Source organism: Balaenoptera ricei, chromosome 11 (assembly GCF_028023285.1).
Source record: "Balaenoptera ricei isolate mBalRic1 chromosome 11, mBalRic1.hap2, whole genome shotgun sequence".
Taxonomy (NCBI): Eukaryota; Metazoa; Chordata; class Mammalia; order Artiodactyla; family Balaenopteridae; genus Balaenoptera; species Balaenoptera ricei.
The window spans coordinates 88,985,997-89,008,085 of NC_082649.1; the positions used below are offsets into that span (position 1 = coordinate 88,985,997).

At 44.6% G+C, this 22,089-nt stretch overlaps 1 protein-coding gene across 2 annotated transcripts in view; it reads left to right on the forward strand.

Moving 5' to 3' along the window:
- Positions 1-309: 309 nt before the first annotated feature.
- The window catches only part of GXYLT2 (glucoside xylosyltransferase 2), an 80,730-nt gene continuing 58,950 nt past the window's right edge, over positions 310-22,089 (forward strand). The window contains exons 1-2 of one of the 2 annotated variants that reach the window (XM_059940192.1): positions 310-615; positions 20,974-21,166. In XM_059940192.1, coding sequence (XP_059796175.1) covers positions 341-615; positions 20,974-21,166 — 468 coding nt within the window. In that variant the 5' untranslated portion in view covers positions 310-340. Of the gene's footprint in view, positions 616-836; positions 858-20,973; positions 21,167-22,089 lie in introns of those variants that run through there. The other variant, XM_059940193.1, reaches the window with a different exon arrangement.

Consider the following 22,089-nt stretch of genomic DNA (forward strand, 5'->3'; position numbering starts at 1 on the left):
TGAGAGGTTTTTAGGCTGCCCTACCTGAAGACAGAGCGCCTGGCGGCTGGCGGGTGCGCGGACGGACGGGCGGCTACTCCACACAGTACGGTAGGCGCGGGCTGCCCCTCCTCGGGCCGGCTCACGCCTCCCCCTCCCTCCCCTTCTTCCTCCGTCGCGCGCCCGCTCGCCCGTCAGCCGCCCGGACTCCAGTCCCCGGCGGGCTGGCTGAGGAGGCGGCCGTCGCGCGCCGCTGCCCTCGCCCCGCCGCCGCCGCCGCCGCCCGGCGCGCCGCGATGCGCAGAGGGGCCGCGCTGCCCAGGGGCCGCCGCCGCCGCCGCCGCCGCCGCCGTGCCACACCATGAAGCTCCGCAACAAGGCGGCGGCGCTGCTCCTGCTCGCGCTGGCCGCGCTCCTGCTCGCGGGGCTGTCCCTGCGCGCCCGCCGCGCCGCAGCCCCTGCGCCGCTCGCTCGCCCCGCGTCCGCCCCGCCGCGCCGCCCCGCGCCGGCCCCCGCGCGCCTTCCGGGCCCGGGTGCCCTCCCGGGGGCCGGCCAGAGCGCTCGCCGGCGCCGGCCTCCGCGTCCGCGCCCCCGAGGCAGCCGTCGGGGCGCCGCGAGCCTGAAGAAGTTGGCGAGGTGAGTCGTGGCAGCCCCAGAATCCCATCCGCGGACCCGTGTCTCCCTCCTTCCACCCGTGTCCCGTCCAAGGGAGGCTGTGGGCTGGAGGGACAAACTCCAAGTTCACCCACGGGCTGCCCACTTTTCTTTCTTTCCCCGCTAGAAATGAAAAACCGTCTTCGTGGAGTCCTGGTAACAGCGCAGTGCTGGTCATCACGTACCTTTTGGAAAGAGAAGTGTCAGGGAAAGTGGTCTGCATGGTACATTTTTAACTGTCAGGGCAAAGGGTTTTTTTTTTTTTTGCATTCTTGCAAACATGCGCCCTTTGTCGAATTTCTCAAAAGCCATCACGATGCAAGAATGCTTTATCTAACTCTCATGTTTCACTGGAGAATTTCTACCAAAAACTTAGATCTGATTGAGTTGGAAAAGTTAGATGTTTACTAAGTACTGGCTGCCTCTCATTGAACCGCGAATCTCCGCCTGTGCTTAGAAGAGGCGCTCGACCTGAGTGTACTAAGAAGTGTTCTCCTTGGAAGCGTGGGGCTTTCCCTGTTCCTCCTTCTTTTTCAGACTCATGTGTGGTCAGAGCCCTGCAAGGAAAACATCTTAGCCTTCGACATTCTGTCTGATATCCTCTTTATCTGCACAGAGCTTAACCCGCCACAGCTTTTCATCTTTGGCCTTAGGGTTGCTGGAAAGCCCGCAGGTTAGGGATTTGCGTTCATTTCCTTTGTTGTGGAGAGCTTTTTAACAATCCCCTTGTCTTGTAGCCCTCTGTTTCCTCTACCCTTTGGAGACTGTTGATGTTTCTAACTGCCAGTTGCAACGTCCACATTTGCTGGGCTCCTTAATTACTCGAAACGAGTGGAAGACTTCTTTTTCACCGTAATGACTAAATTTGGTTTGGCGTTTTTACTGTAAGTGAGAGAAAAGTCAGGAAACCTCAGTAAGTAGCTGTGTCAGCTTTTGTTTCTCTTCTGCCTGGTAAGAGATGTACAGATGGGTATGGACAAGTTTTAGGGGAAAAAACCCCAGTGATGTATAGAATTGCTTTTAAGTCTATTTAGAACCATTTACAATCTCTTATGAATGTATTCACTCTTTAAAATAAGGATATTTCTGTTAGGAAGTTAATAGGGTTTTCCCTCCTATGTACTGAGGTTTCTTGTAATGGATTCTATTACGGTTTAACTGCAAAGTTGCTATGATTTGTAAGTTGATGGGACAACTTGGAAGATAATTAGAATGGACACCATTTATCACAGCTAACTTTTTACGAGGCATAGTGTTAACCACAGTACATTAAAATAGTCATTATTAACACTTAGGTTATGTTCATTAACTACGCCATCTGCACCATAACCCTATGATAGTGGTTCTCTTGGAGTTCTCTATGAACCAGCAGCACCAGAGTTACCTGGGGCTTTGTTGGAAATGCTGAGTCTCACCCCTCCCCTCCTCCACCCAGGCCCACGAAATCAAAAATCAAGAGGTTGAGTTCAGTAGTATGTGTTTTAACAAGCCCTCCCCTTGTTTCTGATGCACACCAAACTTTGAGACCCTGCTCTGTGAAGTAAGCACCAATTAAGCACTAATATTATCTCCATTTTACAGATGAGGAAAATATTACACAAGGTTTAGCAGTTTGTCCAAGGTTCCATGATGAGGATACAGATCCCAGCAGTCTTGGTACAGGTTGAGCCCTTTTGTACTAATGCAGATGTCATACACTAGGCTTGCCTGCATTCATAATTTTCCTGAAATTTTTCTGAAGAAACATCGTAGATTTTTGGAACTGTCTTCATCCTTCAAGGTGTTGGGAACATTGGGGCAGCATCTTCTTGTCTCTGTCTGAACAAATTGGCTCTGACTCGGAAGAGATCATGAGCAGAATCCAAATGGTTGTTTTCGGGAAGGACTATTTCCATGAGCAACAGTACCTCCTGAAGCCATTTTTCTTCTAAACGTTATCTCTTAGATTATCATGGAAATCATGGGCAACACCATAAGAATAAAGAACAAAATTTTCAAACTCAGGAAAGAGGAAAAAACAAAAAAGCCACAGGAAGTCTCAGGCTCGAATGCATAAACATGAAAGTCTAGCGTCCTCTGGCGAAGTTGACATTTTCAGGGACTTATTAATGTTTCTTTTGCTACCTGGACAGAAATAGCGACAGAGCAGTAAGGGAGCAAGAGGAAAGATCTCTGCATGGACGCCTTTGTTGCTTTCCTAATCCTGCCTGGGTTAAATTTTTGTGGTTTAGGAGGAATTTCATTTTAGGGAGGGAAAAGAAAGTCTCATGTTTTCAGAAAATGAGTGCTTTAATCTCTTTACGTGGCTAGAATCCAGAAGAGACGAAGGCTACGTACGTGATCTCGTACCTAGAGCCTGGGGAGTAGTCGGCAGAACGCGTGGAGTTAGGTGGGACGCAGCCCACCGCCTGCTGACCATCCTCAGGCCAGGCTGCACTGCTCCCCCCCAGGGTCCTGGTGTAAGTGAAATCCTGCCACGTCAGCACAGCAAGCATGGCACTCTCCTTCCACATCTTGTTTTCATTTCGGAGAAGTTTCCAGGGACTTGCCTAGTTAGCAGGCAGACCTACAATTTTATAACTAGTCATTTGTATGCAGTCTGTCCTGTGGTGGGCTCTCCTTTCTATAAATATAAAGCCGGGAGGTAAGGTCTGAGTTTTAGGTCAAGGGTGGGATCTGAAAACGTACACCACACTATAAGTAGCCGTTCCAGTGCGCAAGAGAAATGAAATCTTCCTTCTATTTTGTTTTTCTTTCGTGATTTAGACCTGGCTGACTTCCAAAACAAATTTGAGACGACTAACAGTAACAGAGACATATACAATAAGGCCATTGAAATACTTATGAAACATGAAAAGTCATAAAGAGGAGTGGGAAAGAAGTACTTTTTGTCAAAAACTAAGGCCACTGTGTTTTGTTTTGTTTTGTTTTGTTTTTAATTACTAATTTTTCCAATTCTGAATTCTATTTATTTTTTATTTTTGCTGCGTTGGGTCTTCGTTGCTGCACGCGGGCTTTCTCTATTTGCGGCGAGCAGGGGCTGCTCTTTTTTGAGGTGTGCGGGCTTATTGCGGTGGCTTCTCTTGTTGCGGAGCATGGGCTCTAGGCGGGTGGGCTTCAGTAGTTGTGGCACGCGGGCTCAGTAGTTGTGGCGCACAGGCTTAGTTGCTCTGTGGCATGTGGGATCTTCCCGGCCCAGGGCTCGAACCCATGTCCCCTGCGTTGGCAGGCAGATTCTTAACCACTGAGGCCGCTGTTGTTATGAGGATTAAGTGTTCAATTTAGCTCTAATCTTCCTGGCAGCCATGTCAAAAAGGGAACCGTGATGGGCTACCTTATTTTCTTTGAATGATAAGGGGAAAAGTTTATCAAGAGGGGTCATTTATTTTTCATGGAACTGAATTCTAAAATGAGAATTTTACGTTAGTATAGACTTCGGATTTCAGAAGACTGTCTCTCCAGCTTGCTTCTGAAAACTCTTCGAGCCTACGTACGGAAGAGGAAGTTCAGTATAACTGCCCATCTGTGTGATAGGAAAAAGAATTTGGCATCTGGAGTCCGGAGGATTGGGTGCTAGTCCTGAGCCATTTCACCCTAATTTGCTTATCTGTAAACGAGTGGGTCGATCTACAAGTTTTCTAAGATCTCTTCCAGCTCTGACATTTGATGGTCCTGTGATGAGATCAACAAGTTCAGCTGCAAAATCCCAACAATGACTGTTGCTTAGCCCTTTGTGCCATCTCTTGCAAAATCACTGTTTCTCATTTACTGGCTGTAGCCTAGAGCTCCAAGTGATTAGTCAGCCTCAACCCCCTCCTGAACTTTATTCTTTGTCTCTGTGTTAGCCTGGCTATTGCTGTTTTCTCTTAAAATATGGCTTCTAAGGGAGACTTAGCCTACCTCTGTCATTTTATTCCACAGTCATTCAGCAAACGTTTATTGCACATGTATCCTGGGGCAGGTACTCAGTGTGCAATGGTGAATGGAGTTGCTTCCCTCCCAGAATTTGGGGGAGGGGGGAGGGGAGACAATACAGAAACACATTACACACTTGGCAGCCTCTGGAGCTGCCCCGAGAGGAAGCGTGCGTATTTGCTCATCAAGAGACAGCACTTCCTGCAGTTCTCTTTGGTCTCTGAGACAGGTCTTCTCAGAGGGTTCAAGCCTGAATAAATGTCTCACTAAAGAGGGATGATGTTATACAGCAAAATGCCAAGTCTGTGGCCATCCTGTAATTAGCTGGTCGCCCCAGAACACATTACAGATCTCTAGATCTTGGGGACCATCTATGATATTTTGTCACTGTGAGTCCTGATTCTTGTCAAATTCATTTTTGTTGATTGGTCCGTGAGACCCCTCTTTCACCCTCTCCGTGTATTCAGTTAGTAAGCCCTCTTGGTTTTATCCCCAAATATAACCCCAATCCCACTATATCTACCACTTCCATGCTACCACTGAGCTAAACACCATAGTTTGACACATGGACGACTACAGTAGCTTCTCTCTGGCTTGGGGTTTCCACTCTAGCGCCCTCTACAGTCCATTGTCCATACAGCTGCTGGAATAATCTTAAATATGTAACCGGGTCACTTTGCTGGTTCCAGGGCCTAACTTTCCACCATACAGAGTAAAATTCAATTTCTTAGTGTGGCCTTTGAACCCTTGTTTGATTTCAGCCCATTTAGCTCTCTGACCTCATCTCCTACCCTTCCCCACTTCACTCACTCTGCTTCAGCCACACTGGCCTTCAAATGCACTCATTCCTACCTCAGCACTGTTTACTTTTTCCTGTGGTGGAATGTTCTTTGCTCACACCTTGTGTGGCTAGCTCCCTCATTTCTTTCAGGTCTGCTTTCAGATTCTGTCCTCAGCGGGATCTTCCCAGCTGCCCTAGGAAAGAGGACCCTGCCCATCATCTTCTACCTCCTTACTCTTATTTCGTATTTCTTTTAAATAGCACTCATCGTTGTATGAAAATCCTACTTTGTTTGCTCCTCCCCCCTTCATGCACACTTCATGTCTTATTAATCAATGTACCACTGGCACCTAGAACAGAGATGATTTCACAGTAGGTACTCAATAAATATTTGTCAAATGAACTACTGAATGAGTAAATGCAGCAACCCCCCCCCCCTTGTGCCAGCACTATATTGATACTAAGACTTTACTTATATTATTAAGTTACATGTTATCTAATAATATTCAAAACAATCTTACACCCTTTAGGAAAATATAAGGATCTGTAATAGTAACATCCTTCCAAGAGAGGGAATGTTTTTCTTTTTAAGAGGTTTTATTTTTTAGAACAAATTTGTGGAAAAGTTGGGGAGTATGTAGTACAGAGAGTTTCCATATACCCTGTACCCAGTTTCCTCTCTGAGCAAAATCTTACACTGGTATAATACATTTGTTACCATTTATCAAGTAATAGTGATACATTATTACTAATGTTTAATGTATTTAGATTTCCTTAGTTTTTTTTTTAAATTATTAGCACCTTTAATTATTATTTATTTATTTATTTATTTTTTGGGCTGTGTTGGGTCTTCGTTTCTGTGCGAGGGCTTTCTCTAGTTGCGGCAAGCGGGGGCCACTCTTCATCGCGGTGCGTGGGCCTCTCACTATCGTGGCATCTCTTGTTGCGGAGCACAGGCTCCAGACGCGCAGGCTCAGTAGTTGTGGCACACGGGCCTAGTTGCTCCGCGGCATGTGGGATCTTCCCAGACCAGGGCTCGAACCCGTGTCCCCTGCATTAGCAGGCAGATTCTCAACCACTGTGCCACCAGGGAAGCCCCAAGATTGCCTTAGTTTTTACTTAGTGCTCTTTTTCTGTTCCAGGATTCTATCCATGACACCACAGTACATTTAGTTGTCATGTCTCTTTAAGCTCCTCTTGGCTGTGATAGTTTCTCAGACTTCCCTTGTTTTTTTTTTTTAAATTTTTTTTTTCTTTTAATTAATTAATTAATTATTTTACTTTTGGCTGCATTGGGTCTTCGTTTCCGTGCGAGGGCTTTTTCTACTTGCGTTGTGCGGGGGCCACTCTTCATCACGGTGTGCAGGCCTCTCACTATTGCGGCCTCTCTTGTAGTGGAGCACAAGCTCCAGACGCGCAGGCTCAGTAGTTGTGGCTCACGGGCCTAGTTGCTCCGCGGCACGTGGGATCCTCCCAGACCAGGGCTCGAACCCGTGTCCCCTGCATTGGCAGGCAGATTCTCAACCACTGCGCCACCAGGGAAGCCCCACTTCCCTTGTTTTTGATGACCTTGTGAGTTTTGAAGAGCACTGGTCAGATATTTTATAAGGTGCTCCGCTGTTGGAATGTGTCTGATGTTTTACTCATGGTGATAACCGGGGTTATGGGTTATCTGGAGGAAAACCGTAGCGGTAAAGTGCCATTTTCATCACGTCCTATCAAGTGCATATACTATCGACATGATTTAACGTTGACCTTGGTCACTGGCTGAGCTAGTGTTTGTCAGCTTTCTCCACTCTAGACTTACTCTTTCCCCCTCACTCCACTCTACTCTTTAGAAAGAAGTCACTGTGCACAGCTCCCACCTAAGGAGTGTGGAGTTTTGTTCCCCCTCCTTGAGGGTGGAGTATCTCTATATAAATAATTTGAAATTCTTTTGTGTGGGGGATGTTGTGTTTCTTCTCCCCCCTTTATTATTCAGTCATAAATCAGGATGGACTCGTAGATATTGATTTTGTACTTTGAGTTACAATCCAGTATGACTTTATTTTGTTGCTGAAATTGTTTCAGTCTGGGTGATTAGTAGCTCTTTCAGTTGGCTGCTCTGCTCCTTTGGTAGACCCCCATCACTGTGTTTCGGCTTTTTGTTTTCAGTTTTGCCTTTCTGAGCACTTTCTTACTCTCTGGCGCTACAAGATGCTCCAGGCTCATCTTGCTTCTCTGGATGAGGGAGTGTTTTTATTCCCTAGAAGCGCCAGCAAAAGTTTTCTCCCATCTCATTGGCTTTGGTTGGTTTAAATGCCTACAGTGTGGATGAGGAAATGGGAAGGAGGGGTGGGATGGGATTAGCTAATTGAAGTAAACCAAGCAAGGGCCACCCCTTGAGTTAGGGATGAAGCCAAGACCACCTAAACCACTGGGGGGAGGGTGATGTAATAGACTTGTCTTTGGCTCCTGACCTCCATTCTCCCACCCCACCCCCAATTTGACAGTGAACTGTACCTCCAGGCAATGGTCTAAGCCTGCCATGACAGTCCCATCCCTGTCGTAGTGTAAACTTTATATATCCAAGGCTAAGACATACTTTCATTTCTCTGGCAATAGTTACTGGTCTACAGGTGTTACATGACCCAAGCTGGCCCAATCAGCTCCTGATTAAGAAGGGAACAGAATAAGAAGGGAAGGACTTATTTTACATTATTGGACAAAAGACTTTATCTTCTAGATATGAACAAGGAAATAAATAATCCCAGTTGTCACCGCGATCCTTAGAAAACCAGCTTTGGCTGAAGTCATCACTCTGGGCAGTAGAGTAGAGAAAGAAGGAGACTATGGGTCCTTGAGGACAGTACTGAGTCCTGGGAGCCACAGATCCAGAGGCCTGCCCTATCTAGGGCGCTTCTGTTTCACGCTGGAGTTGAGGTTTCTGTTATTTGAATCCAGAATCCTCTTAACAGAACCAGATGGTTCTTTAAATCATAACCTCAGAAAAAAAAAAAAAATCATAACCTCAGTGCTGTTGATGGAGAGAGACGGGAATGGCTGTAGGGGGCACACAGGAAATGAAGGTCCATCACACCCTGGAGTGGCCATTCTGTGCACCTGACCTTGTCCCAGGCGGCAGGTGATTCTGGGATAGGTTCCTAAGCCAAATTAGAGCCTTTTTTTAGGGATTTTAAAAATTGGGGTCAGAGACAGCATAAGGGAAGACTGTTTCTAGTGGCTGCAGCTGTATGATAGGAAACTCAGGAATCGGCAGCTGTGTCTCTGCCAGGTGGAGAAAGCTGGTCTGCATGGAGAGTTCATGGACCCAAGATGACCTGGAGGGGTGAGAAGCAACATCCAGCAACAGGGGTGGGGGTGGGTTCTGACGTTGTTCCCAAGGCCAGCTTCTGCCCTTTGCCACTGTCCCGTCCCTGTCCTAGCTTCCATGAATTGAGTTTCTGTCACTCACCACCATAACGTCCTGACTGATGTGGATATGTAGCACCTGCTTTTAGCACCTTTAGAAAATTCCGTAAATAGTGGCCATATTGACACATCTCCCTAGAAACTCCATAGGTGAGAGTCCTTGGAAGAAAATTTGAGAACAGATTTGTTTTCTTTGGAAATACTTCTCTTCATGTTATAATTTACTGTAGCAAAATAAGAGGTAAAGTTTTATGTTATATCTATCTTGCCACCATTTAAAATATTAAAAAAAGAAAAAGAAAATAAGAGGCTTCAGCTGAAGATGGAATTCATTTTATGTTCCCCTCCAGATCTTCCCCAGCGCTTGATTTATCTCATACGATGAAATTTCGAAAACTGCCCCCTGGAAAGAGGAGTTTCTTGACTTGATGCCTTTATTGGGAGTCCGTGATTTTTTTTGGCAGTCAAGAGCGACTGTGGTGTATTTGAGGGTGATGTTTGGATGCTCCTCCCCCCGGCCTCTTTTAGCAACACGGAAGACTGTCATCTTCTGGTGAAAATTCATCATGGTACAATTTAGAGTCCAAGCTTTCCATAAATAGGAGGCACACAAGAGGAAACTGAGGTCCAAAGAGCTAAAATTGTAATAACGCACATAAAGCAGCAAGCACAGGGCTAGCTCGTGGTGGTCACTCAGCAAGTGACGTGCTGTTCTGAGCCCTGTTAGTGTCCGTGGTTGCTTTATTATTTAGCAACTGAATCCTAACTAGATCCAGCTGACTGGCTGTGTGGCTTTGAATGAGTCAGTGCTCCTCAGCCAATCTAGGCTTTCTCCTAAGTTCAACGGGGAAGTGAAATGATGTGAGTCAAAAGCTGGCACAGTACCTGCAACACGAGAAGGTCTCAGCAAATGTTAGCCAGAGCTAAGATGTGGATTTAGGCAGGCTTTTCCCTGGGTTGTGTCTTGAGGAAATGAAGACAGCTTCCGCATATAATGAATGCTACCCTAACCCCAGTGTCCTGGTCCTTAGTAAAAGCTCGGGGAATAGATGGGACAGGACCCTTTTCGCTGCCTCTGGTTGAGTTGGGCGATTATTCTGGAGACAAGTCAGGCTGTCTGTAACTTTGATTTCTACTCAAGGGCAGAGAACTACTGTTTCCGAGCTTAGAAAAGCAGAGGGTAAGTGAAGGGTTTTCGGGAATTAGGAGGTGTCTTCAGGCACCAAAATGCAGAATTTTGTTCACAGACACTGCTCTTCAGGGGCCTGTGTCTCTGCTTGGGCTTGAACCCTTGCTCTGCTTTTTCCTCATCCCAGTTTTGTGGGAATTAAAAGGAGCCGGGTTGTCTGACCACTGGTTCCAAAGTAACAAGCCTTAGTGTTCAAGTATCAAATTTCATCCCTCAGGAGGAATGGGTTAATGGACGTCGGTGTTAATGTCTGAGAACTTTTAAAAATGTACAAACACTTCAAATCTCGTTTGCAATAATTTAGAGTATTGACACTTAAAATAAACTTTTTGCTGCTCTGCCTCGCCCATTTTGGGCATGGACATAAAATATTTGGAGAAAAATGAAGGCTTCTGATGCATCTAAGTTAATATTTAATAATAATGATGATAACAACTAATATTTAATAATGACTTAAAACATGTCAGGTACCGTATGAAGCACTTCACCACATTATTTCATTTAATCTTCGTAACAGCCTAAGGGGTGGGTACTATTACTGGATAGGTCAAATTCGTTTTCATTTGGAGTGATGGAATCCCAGCTCATCTGCTGATATCACTTAATCATAAAAGGGGATTTACTAGCTCATAAAACTGTGATGTGCAAAGGAGATAAAGCTTCAGTCATGGGTGTGTCCAGGATGTGTGACCATCTTGCCTCCATCTTTTAACTCTGCTTCCTTCTGTGTGGGCCACACTCTCAGATCAGATTTTTCCATGTGATAGTTCCAACGGGTCTGGGCTTCAGTCCTCCTCCTTTAGTAACCTTGAAGGGAAAGACTCCATCCAGCAAGAGTCCCAGGGCTGCCTCTAACCGCCCTGGCTTGGATCACATGCACACCAGCCCCGATGGCCGCACCTGGGGGAGGATGCTTCAGTCCCTCCAAACCTCATGAACTGAGAACCGTGGTTTCCCCCGAAGAAAACTGAGGTGCTCTTACCAGAAACACCTGGAAATGGACGCTAGTAAGAAACACCAAAACCAAAAGCAAAGAGCCATTAGAATCAACAAGCCCTTTTTACAGATGGGGAAACTGAGGGTGAGAAGTAAAGTGTTTGCCCAAGATGGGACAGCCAAGTGGCAGACCTAGAATTTGAAGCTAGGTCTGTGTGCATCTAGATCCATATTGCTTACGACCATACTGTACTTGGGAACAAATCTTGAAATTTGAAATATTTGATGGCTTTCCAGAATCCCTTTGAAGAAGATCCCTTTGATAAAATCTCTTTTCTTTTTTTAAATTTGAAAATTGTTCGTATTTGTAAGGGGAAAAAAACAGATTATAAAAATCCCATTCTTTAAAGGTTTTTATATATTTACATATTTATATACTCACACCCACATATAGTGGTTATAACTCTGGGAGATAGTATACCAAAACGTTAACAGAGGTTATGAAGTTGGTTTGGTTACCCCTCGCCCGCCTTTGCTTGTCTGTATTTTACACTTTTTCTGTGATAAATATATGCATTACTTATATATTTATAAAACAATTTAAAGTATATTAATTATCATAAAAATTTAAAATCCCTATTGGCCTGAGCCATAAGAGGATGGAAATTAGCTGGGGAGACCACTTTTCCTTCGTTTAAATTGGTAAGTCCCTTATGCTCTTTTTCAGGAAATGAGATAGAGGTACCCATTCGCAGAATATGTTATCCTCATTCTTCTCCCTCGTATGTCACCAGAAATTTATTTCAAACCAGCGCTGCTGGTTCATATTTTTAAAATCTCAATAACGTCTTAATTTGAAAAGAAGAGGGAGATGGAGAAATAGAATCCCCCGTGTGTCAGGAACGAACACGGTGGGGGGGGGGGTGATAAGAATGAAATGAGAATCAGTCCAGGCAGCATCCTAGAGTTTTGGAAGGAGAAGAATTATAAACCCAATTGTGCGTGACCTCAGCTAAGGGCGAGAGGATGGATTATGGAGGTAGAGATGGTGCAGGTGTGCCGTGCGAGTCACACCTGGCGGGGCTGTGGGTGAGGACTGAAATCCAGCCCACCTTCGGATCACTGAGTCAGGAGCTCTGAGTAGAGATAAAGGCTTCATCTGCCTGGAGGGGCTCCTTTTCTGACTCACTTGTGTGTGACCCCAAATACAGAGTCATAACTAAAAGCAGGGCTTCTTAAGTCCAGCTCCCTGAGTTTGAATCCTTGCTCTGCTACTTCCTAATCATAAAGCATGTGTATGTGTACAATGATGGCTAAAAGCAGACACATACACCTAGAGACGCACAAAGTCACCAACTTTGGACATTGAACACCTCCTGTGCATTAGACCTAGACTTTGTTTAGGAACACAGCCATGTTTCAAATATCATGATCCAAACTAAATACAAACTATTAGTAATTGGATGCACTTATCAAATGATTTTATCAAGCCTCCCCCCTCATGGCAGATATTTTTGGCACTGTGTCAACACTGTTCATGTAATGCTGGGACTTCAGGCTTTTCTGTCTGTCTTGGAAGATTAAAGATAGTTGATTTAACTCCAAACCATGGGTCGTTAAAAGTGATTTAACTGTTAGCACAGTCCTGAGCGTCACGTCTGGGTTGCTAAGTGAAGGCTCTACTTACAGCTTCAGTGCGGACATTTTTTGTCAAGGGTCTCCCGTGTTCCCAGACCTGTGGTTTGTGAGGAGCTTCACTAGTGCCTCTGGCTGCCAACACTTAAGGCAGATATAACCACCCATCACCAGACGCTCCTGCTAGGGGCTGAATCAAGGTATTTCCACGTCTTCAGCTGCCACTCTGACCTCATTTGCAAACTTCCACATTCAGATAGCCATGGCTTCGTCTTGTAAGAGATTCCACTAGGGGAGAGGGGAGTGGCATTCTGCTAGTCAAGTCTTCTCCTAGGGTGAGCATATTCAACCTCTTAAAATTTGTCTGCTTCCCTCCCCACCCTCATATTTCTGTGTTTCCTTCCCTGTTAAAAATAGTCACCAACTGTTTCAGGCTGTGTTTGAAAGAACTGTGATTCTTTTCCATCCAGCTCACACTGCCGGCCCGTATCATAGCATCAGGTTGACCTGAGTTAACTTAGCCTGTCAGTGAAGGAGAAGCCCTGGAAACAGAGGTAGCAGCAGACGGCAGAAAAGAGGGTCTGAGTAGAAGCAATTACTCGCTTTAATAATTCAGTGTGTTTTGCAGTAATAGGCTCCAAAGTAAATAGCATACACACAAATGCCGTATTTCATTATTTATACACTCCAGAAATTGAAGTTTAATTAAGTCACACGCTTGAGACTTTTTAAGCAATTAAGGAGACGCTTCCTCTCGGGCAGCGCGGAGGTGGTGAGGCTGCTTCTGCTGTAAGCCTTCTGTGTCATTATGAGCATCATTTCTCATTGGATCACAGGGCTGGCTTAAGCCAGGACAACGGGGGCGGCGTTTGCCAAGCCTCAGTTGTTCCCACGTCAGTATCATGATTTTTTTTTTTTTAATAAATTTATTTATTTATTTATTTTTGGCTGTGTTGGGTCTTCGTTTCTGTGCGAGGGCTTTCTCTAGTTGCTGCAAGTGGGGGCCACTCTTCATCGCAGTGTGCGGGCCTCTCACTGTCGCGGCCTCTCTTGTTGCGGAGCACAGGCTCCAGACGCACAGGCTCAGTAATTGTGGCTCACAGGCCCAGTTGCTCCACGGCATGTGGGATCTTCCCAGACCAGGGCTCGAACCCGTGTCCGCTGCATTGGCAGGCAGATTCTCAACCACTGCGCCACCAGGGAAGCCCAGTATCATGATTCTTTTAACATGACTACACTACCATATGCTAACTTTAAAAGGAAAAAGTTTAAATCTATCCTTGTTATAAATGTGTGCCTTTATGTATTTAATAAACAGCTTTATTGCAATATAATTCAAATACCCTTAAAAGGTGTACACTGCAGAGGTTTTTAGTTTACTCACAGAGTTGTGCAACCACCCCTGCTATCCGATTTCAGAACAGTCTCATCACCCAAAAAAGAAACCCTGTACCCATAAAACCAGTCACTCCCCATTTGTCCCTTCTGTGAGTCCCTGGTAACCACTAACCTGCCTTATGTCTCTATGGATTTTTCTATCCTGGACTTTTCATACATATGGAGTCACAAAACATGCGGTCTTTTATATTTTCACGAGGTTCACAGTTCACGGTTTTAAAGGTTCATACATGTTGTCACATGCATCAGTACTTCATTCCTTTTTATTGCCAAATAATATTCCATTGTATGGATATACCACATTTTGTTTATCCATTCATCAGTTGATGGACATTTGGGTTGGACTTTTTGGCTATTGTGAGTCATGCTTCTATGAACATTTATAAATGTACACGTTTTTGTGAGAACATAATGCTATCATTTCTCTTGGGTAGATACCGAGAAATAGGATTGCTGGGTCATATGGTAATTCTATATTTAAAATTTTGAGGAACTGTAGAACTGCTTTCTGAAGTGGCTGCACCATTTTGCAATCCCACCAGCAATGTTTGAGGGTGCTAATTTCTCCACATCCTAAGTATATTTGTTTTTAAAGGAAATTTTATAACATCACCATGAATTGTCAGCAAAAACATAAACAGAAGGTAACTGTCAAATCAAACACTAAGAAAACCAAACAATGTTGTTCATTTCTAACTTGATACTCCTGCTGAAGTTTCTGTATCTAAAGTCTGCTGTCTTTTCAGTTGAAAGGGAGGATTAGGCAACATTTGAAAGGTGTTCAGGGGACTTCCCTGGTGGTCCAGTGGTTAAGACTCCGTGCTCCCAATGCAGGGGGCCTGGGTTTGATCCCTGGTCGGGGAACTAGATACCGCATGAATGCTGCAACTAGGAAGTCTGCATGCTACAACTAAGAAGTCCACATGCCGCAGCTAAGAGTCTGCACACCACAACTAAAGATCCCGCGTGCTGCAACTAAGAGCCAGCACAGCCAAAAATAAATAAATATTGAGAAAAAGAAAGGTGTTCAAGACATATTAGCACCAACTGAGACTTTCTTATTGCCCTTGTTGAAAAAGAACTGAAAATGGAATAACTTCTCACTGTGAGACTCAGTGTTATTTGATGCAGTGTCTAAATGATAACTGCAACCTAAGCATCACCCCTTCAGAACACAAGGAATTTGGAGGCACTGATGCCATAGGCAAGTGTGTTTCATCTTGTTTCAGCAGTCAGCTACACGGTTACCTCATACAAGGAGCTCAGAGGTGGCTGGGCTAATGTTTGTTACGTTTCTTTGTTTTCCTTCTCATGGTCTGGTGTTTTCCAAGAACTCTTGGGTAAATCTGAGAAACTGTCAAAATTACTACATTCTTGCTAGGATAATAGCTATTAACGCAGTAAATCCATTCCAGGGAATGTAGTGTAAGGAAATAATGCAAAGAAAGAAAAAAATCTATTGGCCCACCCATGCTTAGTGGAAGATTTTTTAATATATATAACTGAGAACAATTGGAAACAACAACACAAAGGAAATGATGATAAGCCATGGTGTTTTAGCTGGATGGAATAAAATGATGGTCATGAAGACTTAAAAAGTAACAAGAAAAATAAAAGAATCAGATGAAAAAAGTAGGATATAAAATTATATGTACAGCATTACTGCAGCTGTAAAAATATGTATTCAATGGAATAAAGACCAGAACGTAACATGCAAAAAAACCCATTTTTTATGGGGCAAGAAGTTTTTTCATGTACCAACTTTACTATTTCACCACATGTTTTACATTTTTTAAATTGAAAATGTGCATTGTGTGTTTTATTCCAGTCTTTTTTCTAAAGATATTTTTTATTTATTGATACACTGCCTTATATTGACTGTAAATAATATTGTGTACTTGCTATAAATTACAATGAAAGAATATATAATCACCAGCTGAGGTTCATTTTTGGAATGAAATAAACAAAGACCGTGATAGAAAATAAAAGGGACGGTGCTCCTTCAATGAGGTGTGAGGGGAGGCCATTCTACTGTCCAAAAGAGAAGGAGGCGGCTTCGCAAAGAGCTATGGAAGAACATTCCAGGTGGAACAGTTTGTGTGAAGGTCGACGATGTGAGCCCAGCACTAGGTGCTTCAGGAAGTGAGAAGGAAAAGGGGCAGGGTGTTCAGCTCACAAAACTGAAGGATCGGGAACCATCTGCTAAAGAGCAGATGAAGTCCCGAAGGATGTTGAGGAACTGGGGTGAGGAGAAACAGTGTGGGCAAGAAGCTCAACTCCTCAGTGAATGACGAGGAGTAAGTAAACCGGCAGCTGAGAGATGACAGCAACGAGGAGGGTGGAATAGTTGCATCCACGGACTTCGCCATGGAGACGTGGTCCGTGTCTGGGCGCCGCAGTGAGGAGCAAGGAGAAAACCAGCCCCGCCTACTGCCCTGAGGCTCCTAGGACAGGGCAGGAAGAACAGCTGCCACTCGAGGGGTCTGCTGGGGAGGGGGCGTCCTCACAAGGCAGCATGTTTTCATTAAGGCAAGAGGTGAAGAGGAGACCGTGAGAAAAGGCAGAGGATAGAATGGGCATTCCTGAGGGCTCGGGGAAGAGTTCGGGAGACAGAGGAGAGGTGAGAGGTCAGCTCAGACGATGAGTTCCTGGCTGGAGGTGAACTGCAGGTGGTTGTGGTCCAAGTGTGTTAATATGCAAACTCTGGAGCCTCACCCCAGACCCACGGAATCGGAATCTCTGTGAGCTGGGGTTTCAATACTAACAAGCACCTCCCGTGATGATGATATGCAGCCAGGTCGGGAATCCGCTGTGCGAGATGGTATCTGGTGTCTCCTCCACCTATGAAACTGGTAGAGTGATGGAGATTTGATCAAGGTCCTAGCAGTGAGCTGCGGAGAGGGAGTGGATTCATGGAGCATTTCAAGGATGACTCTGGTGAGAAGATGCGAGAGGCGGAGTGAGTCCAAGGTGATTGGAAACCTATTTTTAAGACCTACGTTAAGACACTTTTGATTGCTAAGTTGTAAGTTTGTTTCAAACTGACTTAAGTAGAGGAGAATTTATGGACTTGATCAATGAACTTCCAGGGTTAGGGTCAGTGCACCTGGATTCAGGTGCTCCAGTAATGCCACCCGAGATCTGACCCACCATCTTATAGCTCTGCTTTCTACTCCGCTCACTGCCTTCCAGGCTCCACCAGTGTGGTGGCCAAGGTGCCTGCCATCAGCTCCAGCCTCAGCAACAGGTCTTTAAAAATCCTGGACAGCAAACATCCACTCCAGTCTTCTTTTATAAAGTGTAAATATGAACATAATTAACCACCAGTCAGAGCAGGGGAAGTGCAGTTCCCCATCTCCCATTTGCCACCAACACCTGGTGACTCAAGGGGTTAAGAAGTCCTAGGTTCGTAGACTGGACTTCCCTTGATCCTTGCAGAGCCTTCAGGTGACATTTGAGAGGGGCTGAGTGTGCTGTTGGTAAGATCTGGTGAAAGGCACACCGTTTCAGCACCCTTAAACTTGATTATTCCGTGTGACCACACAGCACAGACGCTTATTACCTGAAGCCCAGGATTTTTAATGTAACGTGAGAGGTAACACAGTAGGGGCAGCAAAGGTCTCGTTAAACCCCAGCCGCTGATACTTGAACTGCCACCAGGAGAGGCTTTTATTTGTCTTTTTTAGTACTTGTCACCAGACACCAAAAAAGATTGCAGGCCCCAGCCCCCTGCTCTGTGTACCTTGCAGTCCCATATCACTGAAGCCTGCAAAGAAAAGAAGTGGCCTGCTGTGCTGCAGGGAGGTGCAAGCTTTTTTTAATCAAAAAGAAAAAAAAAGTATATGTCAAATAGTTTGGGCGTATGAATAAAACAGACAATTACATCATGAATTTCTGTGAACCCTGCACTCATCTTAAGAAATAAAAACTTAAGTCCCTGGAAATAACCACTGCCTTGCCTTTGATGTTTCTCATCCTCATGCATGATGACTTTTACTCCATATGTCTGTGAACAACATGCAGTGCTATTTTGCTGGTTTTCAAGCTTCATCGAAATGGTCTCATTCTCAGTATCCTGCTACAAATTGCTCTTTTTTCTCTTTATCCTTATGTTGACAAGTGACTTTCTGAGTTGTTCATTTTCACTGCTGTGTAGTAGTCCACTTAAACTTGTCAGATATATTCATGATTCTCCTGTGTGTAAACAGAAAAGTTTTTTCCAGCTTTTCACTATTATACACAGGGCTGCTGTGAGCGTTCTTGTGTGGGTCCTGTGCAAACGTGCAAGAGTTTCTTCAGGTCACATATGTAGGGGTAGAACCAGAAGAGTGAGGGCATATATATATATATCTTCACTCCTGATAGATGTTGCCAAAAGGCTTTCCAAAGTGTTTGGGTCAACTTACACTGCCGCTAGCGGCATCTGAGCTGTCCCCCACCTCCATATCCACTCTGAGACGTGTATGGTCCAACTTTTATTTTTTATGTTTTGCCAGTGCGAAAATAACGTGGAATCTCTTTATTGTTTGAATTAGTATTTCCCTGATTACTGAGGTTAAAACTTTTAATTTATGTAGAAGCTCAAGGTGTAAAGCTAAACAAGGCGGAGTTGTTCTATTTGGGGGTGGGGTAATGGTTCGTATTTAAGATATCTAAGCTATTGTATTTATTATTTTAGTACCTTTGGATACCTGTGTTTTTAGATATTGAACATAATTTTAAGCAAGGGAGTTTGCATTAAATCTCTTTTGTAGCATATTTTGGCTGGTATTTTGACTGTCTTTTTTTTTTAATTGACTGTGATTTTAGCATTATCTGTGACACATCCTTCCCATCCCTTTACATAAATTAGTTGGGAGTTGGCTTTAATAGCAGGTATGAAAACCCATCCATGAAGCTGAGGGAGAGAAGACATCTGAGTCCTGAAGGCAAGGGTCCTTGAATTCACCAGGCATGCTCCTGATTTAGTGTCTTTGCTCTGACTGTCCCCTCTGCCTGGAATCCTCCTCACCCAGAAAAGCACGTGACGCCCTCCTGCCCTCCCCACCGTCAGGTTGTCATCGGATCTCACTTTCTCAGTGAGGACTTCCCTAACTTTGCACTATATAATGTATTCCAGCCCATCAGCCACTCCTGTATCCCTCCTGGCTCCATTATCTATTTCCTCCTAGCACTTATACCACTGGATAGCTTTCTATATAAGTTACTTAGTTATTGTTTGCTATGACCATTATTCTTTCTTTGTCTTTTGCCTACCACCTGTAGAATGTAACTTATGCAAGGGCAGGCATCTTGGTCTGGTTTGTTCACTACTGTCTTCCTGGCACCAAGAACGGTGTCTGGCACGTAGTAGGCACTCAGTATAGATTTGTGGACTAATAAATGGGCTGCAGTTAGCAAGGCAAAGAGAGCAGAGAAGAGCATTTCTGAGAGACAGTGTATGTGCCAAGGCCCGAAGGCAACCCAGCATGGTCTCATGACTAGGAGTGAGCTGGAGAGTTGCAATGTAAGTGTGACTGTGATTATGAATGGCTGCCCATGCAGGCGGGGGTTGCTAGAGGCAGTTACAAGAGATACAAGTAGGAGCCACAGTCAGCAGTTTGGACTTGACCTTGAAGGCAGTCAGGAGCTTTACATGATTTTTATCAAGGGAATAACACGATCCTATGTGCATTTTTAGAAGAACGTCACTCTGGCACCCACAAGAAGAAATCATAGGATGGGGGTTAAGGATCAGATTGGAGACAGGTGGACCATCTAGGGGGCTGTCACAGCGATCAGGTGAGGGAAGATGGTGATCTCATCAGGTAGCAGCAGGGGCATGAAGAGACGTGGACAATTTCCGGAGATACGTAGGACATCTCTACTTGTCTTTTCCTCCGATCCCCAAAATAACTGGAATCTCAGTAACTCCCCGAATCTGGGCTTAACTAAGCCAGGAGGCTGTGCTTCTATTCAGCGTGCTCTTAAGTAATCAAACTGGAAAGCTATCGAAAGTGCTCCACCCACATCTTCAACTTTCCTCTTGGTGAAAGAAATCTGGAGCAAGGCTGCCTTTATTCGACCGAGCAGTGAAAAATGCAGCAGCACGCTGATTGAACTCAAAGTTTTTGGAAGGAAGGTAGCATTCCACGTCCAAGTTCCCCTGGTCTCCAGATCTTTTGTGCAAGTAAATTAGTTTCATTTGTCTCAGGGCACCTTTTCCAGGCCAACTTCTTCCAGCTTGCCTGCAAATGTTTCTCAGTGGTGTGTCTGAGGCTTGGCTGTGTCTCCTTGTCTGGAACAAATCTTTTATTACGAGGAAATAGCTGGATGATGATTCTGGAGTTCTTGGACCCTATTCCCCTCTCAGCTGTTGACTGGATATTTGATACCTTGGTAATTTTCAGCTTAACCTGCCCCCTCTCCTCCCTTCTTCTCGTTAATATGCATTTCACACTGGAAGCTGAATTTCATACCTACCAGCTCCGCAGTCTTGAGAGAGACAGTTAGGATTAACACCTGTTTCTTTAAGACTCTCCCAAGATGGAATGGAGGCCCATGCGTTGTTTTCTTTGCTCACTTCCCGGGTGTGCATGATTTTCCTTTGGTCCGGTGGTCATGCATTCCACTGCAAGCTGAAACCATCCAGATCATGGGAGTATCATGTTGCTCGTTTCACATGGGAAAGCCACCGCCCACCTTCCTCTTGTTCAAGTTGCGTTCAAATCTAATTTCCATGGCCCATGTGAGTGGGAGCTCCACAGCCCTGTGTCAGCTGTCAGAGTTTAGCAATACCATTTCCAAACATGGGCCAGTAGGCAGCCAGCAGGCACTAGACAGCTGAATGCTGGCGGAAAAAGCCTCAGACACCTATAGCAGTCCAAACAGTGACTCATCCTGCTATTGCCAGGATAAATATGGGAATAAACGGTATTTTTCTCTAAGCAGGAAGAATTGTCAAAATGCTTATCATTTTATAAAATATAACAGATTGTGCCTGTTCATGTTTTGAAATGTTCCAACCCTTCACTAGCTGTTTTTTTTTTCTTTTAAGAGTTTAATAACAGCTTTCACCTGTTTTTCTTCTTTCTAGGAGGCCTGGAGAACTCAGGAGTTTCCAAGCTGTGCTGCCCCCCGAGCTCTGGATCCACCTGGCCGTGGTGGCCTGTGGCAATCGGCTGGAGGAGACACTGGTCATGCTCAAATCGGCCGTGCTCTTCAGCCACAGGAAGATGAAATTTCACATCTTCACCGAAGACTCTCTGAAGCCCGAGTTTGACAAACAGGTGAATGTGCAGAAACTGTGGCACGGTGTTTACTGAGTGCAGACAGACTGCATTGCGGGAAATGCCTATCCTGTTTCCTAATTATTTTGCTGCATACTCAGCTGTGCGCCCATGAACCCTTGACTCCGAGCCTTACTGTTCTCATCTATTATATAGGGATAATTGCACCCCCCCTTAGAGAGACATGGTGAGGATTAAATGAGATGATGCACTTAAAGCACTTGACCTAGGGCTCCATCCCTCCTGGTGTTATTGACATTGTTCTTAGTGGGAGTCACATAGCTATTTTTTATCTATGTATGCATGTTTTTTGAATGACAAATAATATACGCTCATCAAAATAAATTCCAACAGTATAGATGTTATAAATTAAAAAGGTAGAAGTCCTTGCTACTGTTCTTTCCCACACAAGAAACTGTCAGAGTCAAACACTTTTGAGTGATTCTCCCATATTTTTTTTCATATGCAGGTGTGTGTGTGTTTACATATCTGTGTGATTGTGTATGTTTGTGTGTATACATGTATATTTGTATAAGTATAGACACATACATGTATAACACATGCACATGCATGTATTCTTTTATTGTATGTATAAATATATAATATACTTATTTATTATATTTATTTATCAAAACATATTTCTTTTACAAAATCCAGATTACTCTCTATGTATTATTCTGGAACTTGCTTTTCCTCACTTAAAGCCATACATCAACATCGTTCCAGGTGAGGACTCCTAGATTCTCACCTCATCCCTTTTTGCTGACTACACAGTCTTTTATCATGTGGCTGGGTCATCATTTATTTGACTCTTCCTGTACTGAGGAATAAGTAACAGTTTCCTCCCAGTGCAGGAGAGCTTTGGAAATGCCTCTTCTCCCTAGGCTTGGTACGTGTGTGACTGCAGACCGAGCTTTGTTTTC